Here is a 20,505-nt window from a genome sequence, read left to right on the forward strand (position 1 = left end):
CTAACACCCCTATTAGACCTGTGGTTTCTTCCTGTGAGTCACCAAATTTTAAATTAGCATCATTTATTACTAATGTGTTCAATAATTCTAAAGTGTTTTCCCCAAAACATACTATTAAAAATTCATTAGAACTAATTAACGACTTAAAAGACCTAACTATTCCTAGTAACAGTAAACTCATTTCTTTTGATGTAGTGAACTTGTTCCCTAATATCCCAACAACAGAATGTAAATCTTTAATTAGTGAATTACTGACTAACTCTAAATTACCATGTGACTTTAGTAATGACCTCTCTCGTTTGTTTAATGTCTGCTTAAATCAAAATTATTTTTAATTTAATAACATCATCTATAACCAGACTACCGGATTGGCGATGGGTTCTCCAACTTCACCCTTGATCGCGGATTTATTTATGGATAATTTAGAAAATAAAATTTTTACTTGTAAATCGCCGCTCCTAAAAAATGTGCTAATATGGAAAAGATATGTTGACGACATATTTTGTATTTGGTCAGGTACGGATCGACAGTTAAATATCTTCCTCCAGCTTTTAAATTCTTTCCATACCCAAATTCAGTTTACCCTAGAAGTAGGTGTCAATGCTTCTCTAAATTTTCTAGACCTCACGCTCACCCTGATAAATAATAGAATTGAATTTAACATATACCGAAAACCGACCTACACAGACATAACCATCCACAATACTTCTAATCATCCCATCTCCCATAAACATGCAGCGTTCCATTCAATGATACATAGGTTAATTTCCGTCCCTCTATCTACCAATAATTTCTCAAATGAATTATCAATAATAAAACAAATAGCAGCAAATAATGGCTATGATTCGGCCTTAATTGATAAAATTCTTAATAAAAAACAAAAACATATTTCCACAAACAAATTTCTATATAGCAGTATTCCGCCAATTAATATCAACACCCCTATTCACCACTGGCGTAGGATTTTATTTATAAATAATTTTTCAAATCAAAGCGTTAGGAACCTTCCTTTAGATATTAAACCTGCCTTTTATACAAACAATACCCTAGGAAAATTTTTGATTAATACTAAAGACAAGGATGACATACTAAGCCATTCGGGTATTTATAAACTCAACTGTAGTGATTGTCCCGCCTTTTATATAGGTAAAACATCGCGCAATGTAAACACCAGAGTGAAGGAACATGTACGGTGTTTAAATGGTAAAGGTTTTTCGGAACTCGCCAACCACTTAATATCAGCAGACCATAGATTTGATAAAATAACAGGTACTAGCCTCTTACATAAAAATAGTATAGGCATTAGGTTAGACAATTTAGAATCATTAGAAATCAGGAAATCTATAAACAGTAACTTATCAGACCATTTATTAAATACACAAGTTAATTTATCTAATCAAAAAAACACATTCTATAGTCCTATATTTAACTTGTTTCCCAGAATCCTTTCCACTCTTAAATAATAAGTTTATGCTTTTTCTTATGTCTTTAAAATGTATTATTATATGTATAATTCATGTAAAAATGTTAATTGTTATTATATATCTTCAATTCACTATGCCTATGTAATATTTGACTCCTCCCACTTTTATAATGTATTATATTCTGTCTCCCTCTGTTTTCCTATAAATATGCATCACCTCTGTCTTAGTTTTTAGTTATATTTCACATCCTGATGAAGCTCGACCGTAGCGAAACCGGTAGATGTAATAATAATAAAGTCGTGGTAACAAAGTGTTTTATTTGATTTAAGGTAATTTTTTCTATGGCGTCACTAGTACTTAAGTTCTCCCTAAATCCATACTGAGTTTTTGATAATTTTTTATTGTCTTCTAAGTAGGATAAGAGTTGTTTTTTTAGTGTTCTTTCCAATATTTTTGAAAATGCATTTAGTAGGCTTATTGGTCGGTAATTGTTTATGTCATTTTTACATCCTTGTTTAAATATTGGTATAACAATCGCTTTTTTGAGGGCTGTAGGGAATATGCTATTCGTTATAGACATCTTGACTAAGTATGTAAGTGGTTCGATAAGTTCTTTACAGAGATATTTTATTGCGTTGGTTGAGATTGTGTCCTCCCCCGAAGAAATATTTGATTTTAAAGAAGAAATTGTGTTTTTGATATCGTCAGCTGTAATTTGTTTAAAATTGAGCTGATTTCCTTGCTCAGGTGGTTCGTTTATTTGTACATCTTCATTACATTTTGTAACTTGCTTTGCTAGATTTGATCCTATATTTATGAAAAAATTATTGACGTATTCAAGTATTTGGTCAGGATTATCAGCGTATGTCCTGGGAACATTGTTTATATTCAGCACGTCAATTGATGTAACGTTGGCAGATTTAGAACTGGTTATTTCATTTATTATTTGCCACATTTTCCTGGGATTTTGTTTACAATCTACAATTTTTTTCTTATAGTAGGTTTCTTTTGTACACATAATAACTTTTTTGCAAATGTTTCTGTATCTTTTGTAGTATCTTAACATGTGTATATCGTATGGAATTTTTTTAAGTTTCTTGTGTAACTCGTCTCTTTTTCTTATGCAGTTTATAACATTCTGTGTAATCCATGGTTTAATATGTACATTTTTGTGTGAGATTTTCTTAGTAATTTTTGTGGTATTAGATAGTATATTATTCTGAAGAAGTTCTATGAAATAATTCCATGCATCATTTGTATTGTTCATAATTTGCAGTTTTTTCCAATCGGTACATTGTAGATTATGTTTAATGATCTTCCAGTTGATTTCTGTTTTTTCTGTTGTTAATGGTTTTTTCTTCATTTTATTTGACTTGTTTATTTTTATTGAAAGCATAGTTGTATAATGATCGGTTATAGTTGAATTAAATACAACAGTTTGAGTAATGTCTTTTGTTTTACTCATTATATGGTCTATGCAACTTTCACTGTTGTCCACTTTTCGAGTAGGAACATTTATTAAGCTTTCCAGTCCATGGGATGCTAGCATCTGCAGATATTGAATTCGCTTAGGGTGTCCATTTTCTAAAATATTTATATTTACATCTCCAATAATAAATATGTTTTTCGTTTCTTTAAGAAGGCAGAGTTCCTCGTCTACGGATTTAAGGAGTGGGTCGATGTTTCTTGTTGAGGGCGATCGATAGATTGCTAATATAGCTTTTTCTTTACTGATTTTAATTTTTAAACAATTGGCATTTGTGATAATAATTTCTTCAACTTCGGCTTTTATTTCGTTTTTAATGTATATAATTACACCATCATTTTGTTTTTTGTTATTCATACTTGAGTAGGTTGTATATCCAGCAATTTCCAATTTCATGTATTTATGATTTATCCAACATTCAGTAAGTATTATTATTTGAAAATTAACTTTTAAATATTTCAATAAAATTTGCAATTCATCAAAATTTTTTCTTATGCTTCTTATGTTTTTGTGTAGTATATTGAAAGAGTTGTTATTTAAATTCGATAGATCATTTGGTTCCGAGGTTAATATAATGTCAGCCATTTTTATATTTTTTTTTTCGTAATCGTTTTTGTGCCCTTTTGTTGTACAATATTTTTTATATCATCTACATGTTTTATATAAATTATTTTTTCGGTTGGCATTCTTCGCGTCATTATTTTTCCATCTTTGAACCAAACGTAGGAGTACATTTTTTCATTGGCAGATTTTTTCGTTTTCCAGAGCAGTTCCCTTTGATATGGGCTCAATTCCTCTGCAATATAGATTGGTTCGGTGGAGATATCTTTTATAGCTGCATAATTAATATTTTTCCTTTTAGAAAGAAGATTGTCTCTTGTCTTTTTTTCCGCAAATTCCACTAGCAGTTTCGGTGGCGCATTGTTCCTTCTATCATGTGTCCTTTTTATATCAATTATATCATTGTGCTGGATTTCCATTCCTGCCGCCGCCGCAACTCTTTTTACTATCTCCATCTGCTGCTCTCCATTTTTTTGGGGAATGCCCGCTATTTCTAAGAAATTAGACCGAGATTTGTATTCGAGGTCTGAAATTTTTATTTCAAGTTGTTTAATAATGATATTCTTTTCCTGGTGTTCCTTTTTTATGTTTTCAAAATCATTTTCAATTTTTTTATTTTGTAGAATTGTTATTTCTAGTTTTTTTATTAGTTCATCGTACTGACTACTCATAAAATCAATGCTTTTTTGCGTGTCCTGGGTTTGTTTTTCAATTTTTGATATAATTTCTTTTTTCATGGATTCAAATTTTTTTTCAATAATCTGTATAATTTTATCAATGTTAAATTTTTCTTCGGTTTCCGTTATAACTCCCTTTCCTCTTGTATTTGCCATTTTCTATTTCTTTTTTTTTTTTTTTTTGGTTTATTAATTATATTTTTATTAATGTTGGAACAAAAATGCCCCTAAGTATATATTAATTTATGTAAATTGTCTATGGCGAAATAGTTTTGTATTGTCTATGGTTATTGTATGTTTTCACCAAAGTTGATTTTGGGTTACAATGACAATACTCTTTTTGCATTTCAATTTACAAATGATTAATTTCACTGCCACCGTCACAAATACTGCCACTTTGTCTAGCGTATCACTATATATTGTTTTTTTAAGCGGGTTATGTTATTAGGTTGTTTTATTGACACTATATTGATATTATTTACGGTGCTGTCAAAAACGGCTATTGAGTCAAATCATAGACAATTGACAAATTGTCTATGATTTGACTCAATAGCCGTTTAAGTTTAGCGAAGTCATTACATTTATATAATCATCTTTCGTTTTGCTTTTTACCCAGTGTCCGATATTAATGTTAATGTCACCAACAATAATATTAAAGGTACTTTTTTGACTCAGTAATAATTTTTCGATTTCTATAATGAAATTTGTGGGATTCGATCCGTGCGTCCGGTAGATGGCAATAATATGGTACATAATGTCGTTCACTTTTACACTCAGTTGTAAACAGTTTGCTAATTGCATTTTAATTTCTGTGACAGTGACATTGTTATATTTATTTAGAATGAACACCGCTATTTTTTTTTTTTTTTTTTTTTTTTTTTCTTTATTCATGAAATATTAATGTGTACAGTTTTTACATGCTTTTCGACTACCACACTAGACACACGCCCGTATTATGGTAGTCGAAATTTATATACATAGGTTTATATAATTATATAAATGTAATATTTGATAACTTGTTAATCTAAGTATTTTTTTTCTTACATGCAATGTATGTGTATAATAGGTGACACTTTTACTGGTTCCCAGTTCAGTAGATTGCTCAAGTGTACATCAACCGTATTTTAAACTGTTGATATTAATGAGATAAAATGAACACAATCAGCAAATAAATAGGTTACTTTACTTGTTAAAATAATGAAAATAAAGTAGAAATTATGAAAATGAACTTGTTGAAATAATGAAAATAAAGATTAATTAATTAATTATTAAACTTTTTTCTTTACAGAATTGAATGAAAAACAAAAATGACTAATAAAGAAAATGAGTTTAATTTAATGATGGCAGGCATTCCTTGAAAAAGTTCCTTCCCTTTATAAATAACCAATTTTGAACACTTATGACATACAAATTGTGAGTTTTTGATTTTCTGATATCAATACTCAGCGAGTTGAATATTTTGGGAGCAATATAAGAAAACTGCCGCTGGGCGCAAGCTGTTTTCGTTTGGGGAATTTTACATTTTAGGTGTGACGAGTAACGGGTGTTAATTTTTTGTTGTGTTTTATTCACCAAGTCATTTTTCCGTATGTATATGAGAATGGTCTTAACATATAATTGTCGAATATCTAATATTCTGAGTTTTCTAAAAAGTGGTTCTGATGGGTTTGTTGGCTTACATTTATATATTATACATTTATATATTACATTTATAATGAATATTATCCTTAGTAACAGTTTTTGAATTAAAACCATGGGATGAAGAATCGTTTTTGAACAACCTCCCCATCCCACTATACCATATGTAGTAATTGATTGAAAAAGTGCAAAGTATACACATCTTAGTGTTTGTAGATTAAGGATAGATCTGAGAGAGTAGAAAATGTAGCATAATTTGCGAAGCCTTTTTGTTGTAGAATTTATATGGGCCTCCCATCGCAGTTGATTGTCTATAATGACCCCCAAGTACTTAATTTCGTTTGATATTATAAGGTTATCGCATGAACAATTTTTGTGAGGTGATGTAGCCATGTTGAAGTTCTGTGAACATGAATGTATGGTAAGTTTATGATAGTTTTGAGGGAGATTAGGTTTGCGTATGGAAAAAAGTAAGTATTTAGTTTTCTCAATATTTAGAGTGAGGAGGTTGGAATCTAACCAGTGTTTTATTTCATTTATACCATGATTTGCTTTTTCAAATGCTGAATTCAAATTATCATCTGCAAATATGATAACCGTATCATCGGCAAAAGATATTATAGTGCCACTGGTTTTATTAATATAGGTAGTTGATGAAAAGTATGTGTTATTCGGAATACTGTACAGTGTGTCAGTGTTATTTATATTTAAGTGCGCTTCTGTTAAAACAATGAAGTCCGGTAATGTTTCAAGAAGATTTAGTGTTACTACAAACTCATCTAGGTTTTTTTTTAAACTTCGGATGTTTTGGTGCAGAACAATGAAAGCACTTGGGACTTTTTTTAGCAGATCTCTACAATGTTGTGAATCTTCGCAAATGTGCTGTGAAACATCTGTTAATTTGTCAATTTCCTCGCCTAGAAAATCATCCATCACTTATTCATAATCGATTCTCTGTTGAGCTATGATAACCATTCGTTTTCGGTAAGTACATTTATCGCTATTTGCACTGTGATCAGTATTGTTTTTTGTTCCGAATAAATTGTTGTTTTTGTCGCAGTTGTAGCATTTGACTATATCTTTGGTTTTTTCGCATTCACCAAATTTGTGGTTTTTTGCACAGTGTATGCATCTAGGCTTATTCATTTTGTTCAGGCATTTTAGTGATGTATGTCCGAAACCAAGGCAGTGGTAACATTGCATTAAGGGATTGCAATCTTCTATGTGCGCTCGGACAAAACCAATATTGACCCTTTGTTTATCAAGTAATATCTTTCGGATTTGGCCTGTTGTTTCTATTATTACATTGCGCAGTTGGTCACTTTTCTTGTTTTTTAATATTTTAGTTACTTTAATTGAATCATTTGGGGCATCACTTAGTTCATTGTTTTGCAACAAAAAGTCGTTAAGAAAATTATCACTATACTCCCCTCCCACACCTTTAATGACCATGCACGGTCTCTTCTTTTTTAATTCTGTAGCAGATATTCCGTTTTTATTTTTATTTATTTCCGTTTTTAGTTTGTCTGCGTCTTCTTTTTTCGAGCAAGTCATAATTATTTTATTGTATGATGCTTTTTTGATCCCATTTATATCAATTCCTAGGTTAGGTGCTTTGATTGTTTTAGTAATAATTTTCTTTATGTCCTCAGATGTTTCTTTGCCTTCTGCAGCAATCATAACGGCATATTTGGGTTCTTCGATTTGTACTGTTCGTTCTCTTAGTACCATTGCGTACGATTTTGGTTCATTATTTTTTTCGAGTTTGGTGATAACTTTTTTTTGAAGATCTATTATTTGTTCCTGGAAGTTGTTTCTCTCTTGTTTTCAGGTTTCTTCTAAGAGGTTTATGGTTAATTCGAGGTTATTTCGCACTTTCGAATCTTTTACAGTAATTATATTTTTTAGGTCACTTTTAACGTTTTCGATTAATTTTAGCACGTCCATGATGTTAAAACTTGAGCAGCCGTGCACAAAATGCACGTCACTCCGGGTCAAACTATGTGACAATAATATAATAATAATAATATAAAACAATTGTTTAAAACAATTGTTTAAAAGCCTTTTTTTGTATTAGATAATATGCATTTTTTCTTCATTACGTTGTGAATTCCTAATAAACACCTTTTTGAAAATTGTCAAGGTTAGGCGGTATTATAATATTATATAAATGATCTTGCGTTTTCATCTGTTCAATTTATTTAACATCGTGATACTTAATCGAGCGTGGTGATTATTAAAGGGTAATCAAAATAAACACAAAGAAAACCTTGCATTCCAAAGAATTTTAGTAATACTCATTACAACATGATACAATAAAAAGAGATTACGACTATTCAGATTGGTATAAAAATTATGTACGTAACCTTGGGTTACAAAACATTATTACTGTAGGGATAATATTTTAATAACATATTTTTGTAATATTATTATCATTAGGGCTAATCTGATATGCGGGAAAGCATGCTGGGATTTACGCATGCCTAACAAAAACATGATTGACTAAGTTCTACTATGTTGACTTTCTCAAAAATACTGCGCCATGACGTCCGACTAGTAGTCGATATTGCGTTCATTGCTATAGCTAGCACGCAGTATCTTCGGTAGAATCATCCGATTCTCGTACCAAATGGTACAAATTCAATAAAAATTTTGATAATTTTAAAGAAACAAATAAAATCAGATTTTTCCGACGGTCTTCTAAAGGAGAAAGGTTTAAAACTGGTTCAATTTCAGTCTACGAATAATTGCCTCTTTCTAACCCTAGCCTCCTAGCAATCCCTTTCAGGAACCAATGTTGAACGGACACAATATGACGAATATGTATAGCATAAAAAAGGAGACCATATAACACAAGCATATATATACACAAGATGGAGGCGAACCAAGGAGCAGTAAAGAGTTCTAAGGGTTTATATATTTTTGAAGTCAGAAATATGTATTATATACATATATATTTTATATTTTTTCATTATGTTGGTAATCAAATGTTAGCAATGCTCCAAAATTTATTTTTGTAAAGTAGTTAAACTTTAAACTCTTGAAAATTTACTATTTGGTAACATGCTTATGTCTAAGCTTTCTGAGCAATTTTCAACGCAACGCACAGTTCTCAGCATGCTGAACGAAATCATCAAGCTTAGTTAATTGCGATCTTATCTGCTACTCTCAATCTCAAGCTAAGTTAAGTTGATAAAAATCAGTTATATTTTTATCATCATGAGATCATTACACGACTCTTGAATAATATTATACAACATCTTCAATACTAAAACACGAGCTCCGTAAGTAAATTAAACATTATACACTCAGACTATATTTATGATGATCAATATCAACAAATATTAGCGCGTAATTGAAAAATCACGGGATATTATAATTGTAAGTGTTGAGTAAGGACACATTAGAACAAGAAAAATTGCTTCACTCGTGTACTGATTTATATGGAGGTACTTTATCACTTGTTTGAATTATATCACTTAAAAATTCATAAAAAATCCAATTTCACTGAACAAAAGTTCAATCACTCACAGACAGACAGACGACGGAATTAATATGTTTCATGGTTTTACTCTCATAAATATGTTGACTTAATGATGTCTAAAAATCTGTTAAATAATATGGTTTTTTTCAACAACCCAACTTAGTGGTACATGCATGTAAATGTTCACACTCATTTAAAACAAAAATAAAAACAATTAAATTATTTTTAGTTTTCTTTATTCATACTTAAACCTAAAATAAATAGCTTACAAATCAAAATCATCCAACGATCATATAAATTCACAATAATAACAACAGTTGGGCAAGATGATCAAAAATGAAAACAGTCTTTCTCCAAGTTAAACAAAATCTTTATTTTGTTTAAAGTATTCATCTCCTTCTGGCGATGAATCCTGCATTCTTAGCCAGTTTGTAAATTTGTTCTCTTGAGATCTTTTCAGCTTCCCTGTGTTTGATGGGCATCTCTTTCTCGGTAAACCAAGATTCGTTAGCAAGGGCAGCGGCAATTCTTGGGTTATCGTAGAATCTCTTGGACTTCAGGAGTTCTGCGGGGAGGAGGGATTCGTGGGCGGCGTTGATCTCAACCGCCCTATGAGGAGGGGCCACTACGGAGTCGTACTTCTGGAATTTCGAGGGTTGATATCCATTGTTGCCGGCTGCGAGCTGGTAGGCAATAGGCTGGTCGTAGTAGATCTGAGCAAATGTGGTTTGGGCGCACACGGCCAAGGAGAGAATCACAAGGTAGTTCATCTTTGAAGATATCTACGGAAAGATAAGAATATAATATTAAAAATGGTTTATTACCAAGTTTATGGCCAATGGAACAACATCGTTCTGTAGATAAACGTTGTACCTAGGGAATGCAATCTCGCAAGAAAATGTCAATCCAGGTATTTGCGGGACTGAACAATCTTAGTCCCGCTGGATCCAAGTATTTGCGGGATCCAGCAGAGTGGACTTAGATATCTAATCAATAGTATAATAAAGACCTGATACCTCGATCTACCAACCTTGTTTTTAGAGTTTTAAATTTATACCTATAATAAAACAAGTTCTTTGGGACATTTTAAATGATTTATTAATAGGTATACCTTTAGTTAGACATAGGTAAAGTTTAAGTCATAAATTGGCAAAGAATAATATAAGACATAAATTTACATAACATACCCGCCTCGGAACAGACTTTGTCTAGTGAGGTGGGTAAAAGAAATCTATGTACACAAATGAAAATAAAATAAACGCCCGGATTGCCGGCACTGAAACTGAAACTGAACTGAAACTTACATTTAAATAATAACGTTCACGCGATAAACAATATTCTTGTACAATGAGCATCATAAGTTTAATTAAACATTATTTTGGAAATAGCTTCGTTAATGTTTTAGTTGTGTCATCTGATAAACGGCTTCTGATATTGGACACAAGGTAGCCAGCGGCTGAAAAAGCTCGTTCAGCTTCCACGCTGATTGGCACAATAGTCATTAGCGCATTGTAAGTGAATTGAAGGTCTGTAATCCCGCCAGTCCAGCGGGATCCCGCAAAATTTTCGACCGAGATTAGTCCCGCTAAATGTCTGCGGGATCTCGGTATTTTGGGATTATATCCGGTATACCGGGATTGCATTTCCTAGTTGTACCTAATATCTACTAAAAAAAATTTATCGACTAACAATGCATTATCGACTAGCATTGTATTATCGACTAACACTGTATTATTGACTAACATTGCGTTATCGACTAACATTGCGTTATTGACTAACATTGCACTATCGACTAACATTGTATTATTGACTAAAATTGGGATTATTACACTTTTGCTTTGCTAGAGGACTCAGATGTTTCTAACAGAAAAGTTTCAGGCCTTTAACCTAGAAGAAATAAAAATAATTTTAACAAAAGCAACATCTGTTCACCAATTAAAAAAATAAGAGTTAATTTTTTTCTAAGAAAGGAATGATTTTCGTGCTCTTAAATGGCTATTGTCATCGAAATACATTACATAGTTGGCATAAGAGAAATTAACAAAAGAACTTAAATAATTTTACGCTTCACTCACATTTTTCTAAAAAATATCAAAATTCATCAAAAAGACCATGAGATAAGTGTATGAATCTGCACATAAAATACGTTTAATTGTTTTTCCCACAATAGAAAAAATAAATATCATCCATGTCTGAGTTTTAAAACACATTTTTTTCAATGGATTTTTATTCGTCACACAATAAGTTTTAAAAATGTATAATTAACGTGACCATGACATCTATATAAAACAATTCACATAAGAAACGCAATAAAAAATATTTTTTCTTGTATTAAAACAATAAGCTTGACTTTCAACAGTACCTTCAAGAAAGGTGTTACATCTAGATATATTATGCAATTTTATGGACATTTCGCCGTCGGTGAAAATTTCTAAAGCGTTTATTATGCAGACCGAATTGAAGCGATTGGTTCACAGAACCGTTATACGGTATGAATAATGCAGTGTTTTTCAGTGTCACGTGCTGACGGATTGACCCCACTTACTGGAGTTATGTAACCATCATGTCAGTTTGTTATCAAACCATCTTGTAAGTTGTGACAAAACAATTTTTTTTTAAAATATAATCGACTAAAAAAGTTGTTAGTCAATTTCACGTGTCAACGTCGTGTTTGTCTCCGTTGCTCTACTTATAATATGTATATAACGGTCTAATAATATTCATCAGTAATTATTATCGAAACGTTGTTTGAAATGACTTTAGCTATGTTGAAGTGTGGTAAAACAATGTAAGTATGAAACGTCTGAAAAAATATTCGCAAATAGTGTAGTGTGACGAGTACGATTAAAGTCATAAATTAGATTGATGATAAATAGCCCCGCGTGTGAACGAAGTGATACAAATTAATGACGCATAGAAAAGGTTAAGAAAGAAAGGTTTCGATAAGAGCATATGAATAAAAAAATAGTATGAGAAGAATATATAACGCGAATGTGAATGGTATAAGAAGTCAAGGACGCCTGAGGAAGACAAAGCACGATCAATTGTACCAAATGATTTGGGTCATGTCATGAGTCAGAAAAACAGAAGGGTATTTAGAGTTGTTTGCTGGTCCATCCTTTCCGTCTACTAAGCCCTCTTTGGATAGCTAAGTAACCAGGTCTGAAAAACGGGGTAACCACCCCCCCCTATCACGAGCTGGTCAAACATCCCCTAATAAAGGGATGTAATAGATCTTCTGACTTCAGGCAGATGGAACGTGGAGCTGTTTCACATAAATAGAAAAAAAACTAACAAAACGATTATCAAAATTGAAATGATTCTTGAAACGCTTTTTGCTGATTTATTAAAATCCGGTTCAAAACGTGATGGCATCCCATTTCCTTATAAAATATGAGTATATTCAGAATATATCGGAACACATTTTCATGCAAATGCGCTCATCCTGTAAAATAGAATGTAATGACGAAAAGCGAAAATATAAAAAAATTAAGGACACGTGTTCCGATCTCCTAATAACACATTCCTGTTTTATTTATAGTTTTATTTCCCATTTTTAGCAGGAATACGAATAATATGACCAGATTTTTATTAAATTAACAATATTTTATATGAGTAAATTTTCTCCGTCTGTGTGTACTTTTACTTTCTTTTAAAAATCATTTTATGTACATGTTATATTTATGTATGGGTTTTACTAATAAACTTGTTTAAATAAATTAATAATTTTACACAACTTATAAGCAACCATTAATGTAAATAAATAGTTGTAAATCAGTGTGTAAAATTTAAAATAATTAATTTTTTAGGGGGTATTATTGATTCGATACGAGTAGCTATCACTTTGTTCTATCATTTTTTCTTACACCTATTCCATTCGAAAACAACATTGTAGTGCAACATCATATCTGGTTCTTACTAACAAAATAATGAATAAAATATTAAACAACCAATCGAGCGATTGGTGTCACAAATATACATTTACTTATTTTTTTTAAGTAACACTATTCCTCAAAATATTAATATGGAATCATGTGAAACTGATTACTGCGGCTTAAAGCCAATAAATTCACCCAGATTTCACCGCCTATCCCGTATGGTGTGGTTTAAAGCCAATAAATTGACCTAGATTTCACCGCCTATCCCATATTATGTTGTGGTTTAAAGCTAATAAATTCTCCTAGATTTCACCGCCTATCCCATATGTTGTGGTTTAAAGCCAATAAATTCACCTAGATTTCAACGCCTATCCCATATGTTGTGATTTAAAGCAAATAAATTCACCTAGATTGCACTGCCTATCCCATATGTTGTGGGTTTTATAAATTTGGTATATTATGGCAAGCAATCGCTAAAAACGTTTTTGTAAACTTGACATAATATGCCAAAGATCGCTCGAATGGATTACAAATAATAGCACTAATGAGATAGTTTTAATGGCATTCCAAAGAGTTGAATTAAATAACCTCATTTGTTTGATGAATTTATTAGTCATTTGGAATTAGGTCAAGCGTTGCATTACTTTATGATTTATTTAGTTACCCGAACAGATCCTTCGGTTTTATTTGTTTGCTCAGCGCTGATGCATTAATTAATAATATGTCAGTCGTAATTCAAGGATCAGATTGCATTACGATGTAAATATATATTGTCTAAAACGTTAATGAAATGAAAAAAAAAAAAATATTTCATAACGATATAAAAGTAATCGAATTTGAGTAATCATGCTTTTTTAATTACGTAAATATATTTTTGAACTAAGAACTAACTGGAATATAATCAAAGTAACTAGATGCTATGATTTACGGTGGTCAATTGTTTTTGTTCCGGATTATACGTATATACCATTACCATTTCAAAAATTCCACATTAAAAAAAATTTCGTAAAATAATGTTATTATGTAAATAATTTGCATATTTTTTCAATTTGAGCGAGAAAATATGTTATTTGTGGATTAATGAAAAAAGAAAACGCAGGAGTAATCTTGAAATAAGAGTTTTGAACAAATAAAATCATTTGGCAAGCATAAAAATGGAATTAACCTTAAAACGAATTGCTTTTACAAATTGATTCTCTGAAATGCTTTTTTAATGCAGATTTTCACATTTAGGTCAGCAGAAAATCTTGGTGTAAATCTGAACGGCAAGCTTGCTATCATTTGGAATCATGTTTGGAAAATATCGTAGGTCAAAACGAAACAAATTTTACTTTCCTTTGAATCATTTAAGCACAGGGTTAATAAGGTTTAATTAAACTTGATTCCACTCTAATTTTATCCGATAGAACCGGTTTCGGACAATCACGACCATCTTCAGACTAGTACAAGTTTCTTTAGGACGGAAAGTTATTATAAATGTGGAATAAAGTTTAAGAAAATGGTTTTATTATACTTCATCTACGATAGAGTTCCACCAATTATTAACGATTGAAAAACTGGACATTAGGTTAAGGTTATTAAAAATATATATTTATTTGATAATAAAATACGTATATTGAAATATAATGATTAGTGAAGCTTTTTAAGGTCAAAAATCTCCAGTCGTAAAGATTCCTAAATTCTCCAGTATTTTAAAATAAATATCTACTCTACTTTTTCCCTATTATAAAATATAACATCAAAAGTAATGGATTTTAATCTTATTATAAAATATAACATCAAAAGTGATGGATTTTAATCTTATTAAATATAATATTAATAGTTATGGAGGGTAAAATAGCAAATATAATTCAATGTCCATTGTTTTTACTATAGTGTCCTCTGCTTTGAAAGTCGTAAACTTTTTTTAATATAAGTGACATGCCAGGTAAGTATATTTTTCTGTATCTGTTTGTAAATAATAAAATAAGACCGAGAGAGCCAAGGAACTTATAATAAATGGTACAGCGCCCTTGAGGTGATTTTCACGAAAACGGCGCTGTACAAATTATCCAATTATTATTATCATCATTATTGAGAATGAAAATGTATGTCGGTGCGTTTAACACTACCATGAAATAGGAGATATTTTCGTAAGCGTCGGTACGTAAATAAAAAATAGAGTGATTCATATGTTATTTATATTTAATAAAAACATGTCTTTTAAATACTTAAATATAGTAATAATTTGAAAAGTAATGAGCTCGAAAAATTGTTGATATTAAGATTAATTTGAGTTTTACATATGAGAAGGATTCTGTTCTTTCTTCCACGTGAGAAACTTTTCACTTTTCGAATGCAACTTTTCTACTCTTTACAAAAAAAAATGGTTTCGCATTGAACACAGTTTTTAAAAAACACATATCTAATTGATAATACTTTCACGCTTGAGATTTAAAAAAAATAAAAATTAACAACTTAACAATGTGCAATGTTAATGCAAATACTTTGAAGAAAACGATGAAACACTTACGTTTAAAACTTTTCACTGAGTTGCACTGCAGAGGTGTGCTTGACAAAGGCCGATATGGACTACTGATGCGGTATCTGGAACTGGATTCCATTTATATCGCGCCAAGTTCCTGACCTCCAAACCTCATGTTATGTTGTGGGTACGGCAAAGTGTACAGCCTTTTTTACTTCCGTCATCGTTGCTTGGAGTAAAGTTGTATGTTGCATGTACACGTATGTTTGTTGCTCCAATGCGAAGCCTGTGGCTTGAAGGTGTGGTCTGGGAGGACACAGACGTAATATTGTGAATAATATGTTTTTAGGTCAATTATAATAGCACCTATATTCCTTTTTTACCGAATACAATACAATAGACAAAATGTATGAAAAATTTTCAATTCGACAATTTTTATATACAATTTTTAATTTCAAGGAAAATGTAATTTTTATATTCAATTTTTTTTATTTTATATTATAGAAACAAACAGTACATGATTTAGAGCGATGAAACAATATACAGGAATAAGATACTTCATGTTGGGTACCTATGATATGTTTCCTTGTAATGTCTGCAAGTGTTAAGTTTATTCCTTAATTACCAGGTGACTTGTGTAGTTTATAGGTGTGTGTGACGTGTGTAATGTATGTGTGAGTGTTGTGTGTGTCTGTATGTATGCGCAATGAATAGTTTAAATTATTGATATGACGCCACGTTTGAACTTGGGCAGTGAATCCGAAAAAATTTCAATGTTAGAGTTAAGACAAATATTATTTAGAGTATGAAGAGCTCAGTTAATTGGCGTATTAGATGCTGCATTTGTTTTATAATTTAGCGTGTGGAATAGCACTGTGTGTCGTGTACGTCTCAAAGGTATGTTAAAGTTAATAAGGGACCAAAGTGGGTAAATTGATGGCAACAATATTATCACTGTAATGACTATTTACTTCAAAATCGATTTCTGCAATGAAATATCACTAAATCCACTCAACTTCGTTACTTTTAAATTTGTTAAATTTATTCCAAGCTAACATAACTTACAATTCAATATATCACAATATTATAAAAATCACAAAATTTAATAATAAACACATTTAAAATACCTATCTCTATCTGGTTATAACTTACTTTAGCAACATTCCTTTAAATCTAAAAATTATCGAAAATGTTCATAAATTTCAGCTAAAATGGAAAAATTATCTTAGATGCATGTGTAATTCATGGGTACCTACCCACTGTCAGTGGATAGAAAAACTAACCATCTATTTCTGTTTTAGTAAAAAAAAAAAGTTCATTGTCTGAAGTTACATCATTTTGACACTTACATTCTAAGCTGCGCAAATATTTTACTGCCCGAAAAACATTTTCAATAAGTTATATCTTTTATATTATAAAATTTTTTATTGGTTTTATAAAATGTAATAAATAATATTAAATAATAATATCATGAAAGTACCAATTTTTTTCTGATATTAAATTAATTAAACTAATTAAAAACTTAAATAACATAAATATAAATATTTAATACGGGCATAAAGTAGCTTCCCAAAAGCTTTAAATTCTTCAATTTTTCCTTTCAATACACAATTGAAATTGCAAAATCTACATTAAAATATACATATTGCAAGGCACCTTTTGGGTTTTTTCATTTTGAGTGGAGAAAAATATAGTCTACATTTTTGAACTTACATTGAGATGTTTTACGGCTCATAAGGCCCATATATGTACAAGGTTGCCTAACAATTCTTAGTTGTCTTGAATGCTTTTAGTTCGTAAACTTTTTAATAATGATTAATTTATTAGCATATTAATATCAATACTTCCATGTATGGAGTTATTGGAAATGCGACCGTGACTGGTAGCCTTATGCTGATTTGCGAAAGATTTTTGGATACCTACAAACGTTTTCCTGTATACACTGTTCACGTTGGTGTTTGTTTGACTATATTCGTAATACATTACATGCTAAATACTTATGGCACAGTGTAGGTACTAGACAATAGAAAATTACACAAAATATAGAAGTAAACAAATGATTTGGTTCAGTCTGGTTAAGTACCCATATGCAATAATATTTAACTTGTTTTTAAAGGAATTTCGAATTTCAAGTATACTGCACTATTAATATTAAAATTTTATGTATTGTGCAATTATGAGATTTTATCAACAACAACTCAACCCCTAGTGTGCAAAAATATCTACCGTGGATTAGCTAGTAGCTGACCGCACTTGATTGCACTGATTTTATCGTATTTTGAACCTTAAAAAATGCTCCTAGCATACTAAAACATATTTTATTCGCTTGGCAAGGATATAAATTATCATAATGCTGAAGAGTCTCCAGCTCCTATCTTCGTCAAACGTCACAGCAGTGCTGCCAAGGTCTGGTATCTGTGAGAGGATATTCTGTCAGCGTTTTATCAGCAGCAGACACATACCTGGACGGATAACGAACCTCGTGCTGACACTGTTGGTGGACGCGGTGGACTCTTTCGCTGCAGCAGCTGGTCCAGTTTCTTCACCACCTAGGATTCTTGCTGCAGAATCTCCATCTTCTATCTTCGTGTCACCTGTTCCTTTTCTTTATTTTACTTGACTTAACTTCAGTTTAATTTTGTAATATTTATAATCAGTGCCCTCACTGTTTTTGCGCTAAAATTGTCAAATTAAGCCAAATCTCGACGGTATGAGAAGTAATTATGAACTTACCTTGGGGCAAACGTATTATGCTTCATTTTAGTTGAAATAATAAAGGAAAAACATGGAAAAAAACAGAAAATAGTTTGAGATCGACATTTATTAACAAATTATAAGCGGCCATGTTGATTTCGCTATATGCACAGCGACTAGTCGACAGGGGGCGTGGCCAACATATCCGAGCATACCCGAGGTGTTCCGAGTTGCAAAATCAGTGAAACGCGATGGGCGGTAAAACAAAACGTCAGAAATGGCGTTGTAATAATATAATGTAAACAAACCTTTTTAGAACTACGCTAGGTTTGTGTAACATGGTTTGTGATTCAAAAGAAAGTGTCCCCTTAATACCGCCTGCTCGCGTCAAGGCAAGAAAAACATCCCAGTTTTCAATTAGTTTAGCGGCTACGCTAGGTTTGTGTAACATGGTTTGTGATTCAAAAGAAAGTGTCCCCTTAATACCGCCTGCTCGCGTCCAGGCAAGAAAAACATCCCAGTTTTCAATTAGTTTAGCGGCTACGCTAGGTTTGTGTAACATGGTTTGTGATTCAAAAGAAAGTGTCCCCTTAATACCGCCTGCTCGCGTCCAGGCAAGAAAAACATCCCAGTTTTCAATTAGTTTAGCGGCTACGCTAGGTTTGTGTAACATGGTTTGTGATTCAAAAGAAAGTGTCCCATTTATACCTATACTTCACTTCGGGTATGCTCGGATATGTTGGCCACGCCCCCTGTCGATTAGTCGCTGTGCATATAGCGACTCCCATCAAGTTCCCGGCAAAAAGTACGATGTAAAATGGCCGCGAAGTGGAATATTTTGATAAATATGTCATATTTATTTTGTGTGTAAAAATGAAACGAAGTGAAATTTGTTCTAAGTGAAAGCTTTGCACCTGAGAACAATACCACGGGCACAGTTTGAGATCATCAGGAATTAGTAATTATGTCGGGAAAGTGTTAAATTTTACTGGGCACTCGTAGTCAGCATATACCTTATAATTTCTGTAATACCTGCATTAACTGCGAATAAGTCCAATAAATAAATAAATAATAATATTTTAGCTTGTTGTTTCATCACTTGCAAATAAGTGTTTATTTTATTGGAAAAAGTGGCTGGCACAATAAAACGTCAAATGTCATAATTCTAATTTTCAAAAGTCAGTTCAGGTACTGTATTTATTTACAGAAAATCCTGCTCTTACTTACTTTATCGTAAATAACGCTGATGTAGTTAGAAAATATTATTAAACGCAAGAATATTTTCGTATGTCTTCACTATCTAATATATTTAAAAAATAAAACAATTACTTGGTAACAACAATTAATTATATTTTTTTATCTATTGCCCCAGTTAATAACGAGTTTTTTTTGGGTAGAAATTTTAACTAACACACTAAAATTTTTTTTTCGAAGTCTGTTTGTAATTTGATTTTAAGCCCATCAAAATTCTTTTTTAATCTTTTATTTTTTTTATTTTATACTAGCTGTACCCCGCCATAATGAGGCTCAGTCTGTCTTTAGAGATAGATAAACAATAGCGCGAGTTGCTTATACGTCCAACAGATGGCGCTGTTTAAAAAAAAAGTTTGTCGCGAGTGACATCAATTTTATGAAGATCTTTCGGATATTTAAGATTTTGAACAAACGAACATTTTTATTTATATATATTTCATCATATTTGCCTAGTAAATAAAACCAATTTATTTTTTAAAATAATAATTTGCCCAATAATGGCTTATATTTTATTATTTAAAGCACAAATAAATAAAGTAGCACATATTCGTACTAGATATTTGATTAACCTTCTGATCAAATATACAATTATTTAGTTTGGTTGCGTATTTTATTCTCAATCCAATTTTATGTTTAGTATGAAAAAGGCCGCGCAATGTTTTTTTTAATGACGTAATATTCTGATGTTTGAATCCACCTACACGAATCGTGTCGATCTTTGATAATAAATTATAGTCACCAAAAATAATAGAATTTAATATGACGTATTTATGTTTAATTTGCTAATGTTTTCGACCATTGCAAAGTGCCTATAAAATCATTACGATTTTATAATCATTAAAACAGTATTTATCGCTGAAGACCACTTATTTATATGGTTAGATGATATTTACTACCTTCTTTGAAATATGAATTATGTTTAATATTTCATTGAAAAGTTTTCCA

General features: G+C 31.3%; 1 protein-coding gene across 1 annotated transcript; it reads right to left on the bottom strand.

Moving 5' to 3' along the window:
- Positions 1 to 9,538: 9,538 nt before the first annotated feature.
- Positions 9,539 to 15,715, bottom strand: LOC149417620 (uncharacterized). The gene is made up of 2 exons (XM_089640106.1): positions 15,661 to 15,715; positions 9,539 to 10,052 (listed from the first exon to the last, which is right to left on the bottom strand). Exon 2 carries the CDS (start codon positions 10,038 to 10,040, stop codon positions 9,660 to 9,662), a length of 381 nt encoding a protein of 126 aa, XP_089496232.1. The 5' UTR covers positions 10,041 to 10,052; positions 15,661 to 15,715; the 3' UTR covers positions 9,539 to 9,659.
- Positions 15,716 to 20,505: the final 4,790 nt, after the last annotated feature.

The sequence above is a fragment of the Hesperophylax consimilis genome, chromosome 15 (assembly GCF_061612785.1).
Source record: "Hesperophylax consimilis isolate HC1 chromosome 15, BYU_Hcon_1.0, whole genome shotgun sequence".
NCBI classification, from domain to species: Eukaryota; Metazoa; Arthropoda; class Insecta; order Trichoptera; family Limnephilidae; genus Hesperophylax; species Hesperophylax consimilis.

Bases quoted from the DNA above. Each gene is read 5' to 3' on its own strand.
- LOC149417620 (XM_089640106.1), bottom strand. From the start codon at position 10,040: ATGAACTACCTTGTGATTCTCTCCTTGGCCGTGTGCGCCCAAACCACA.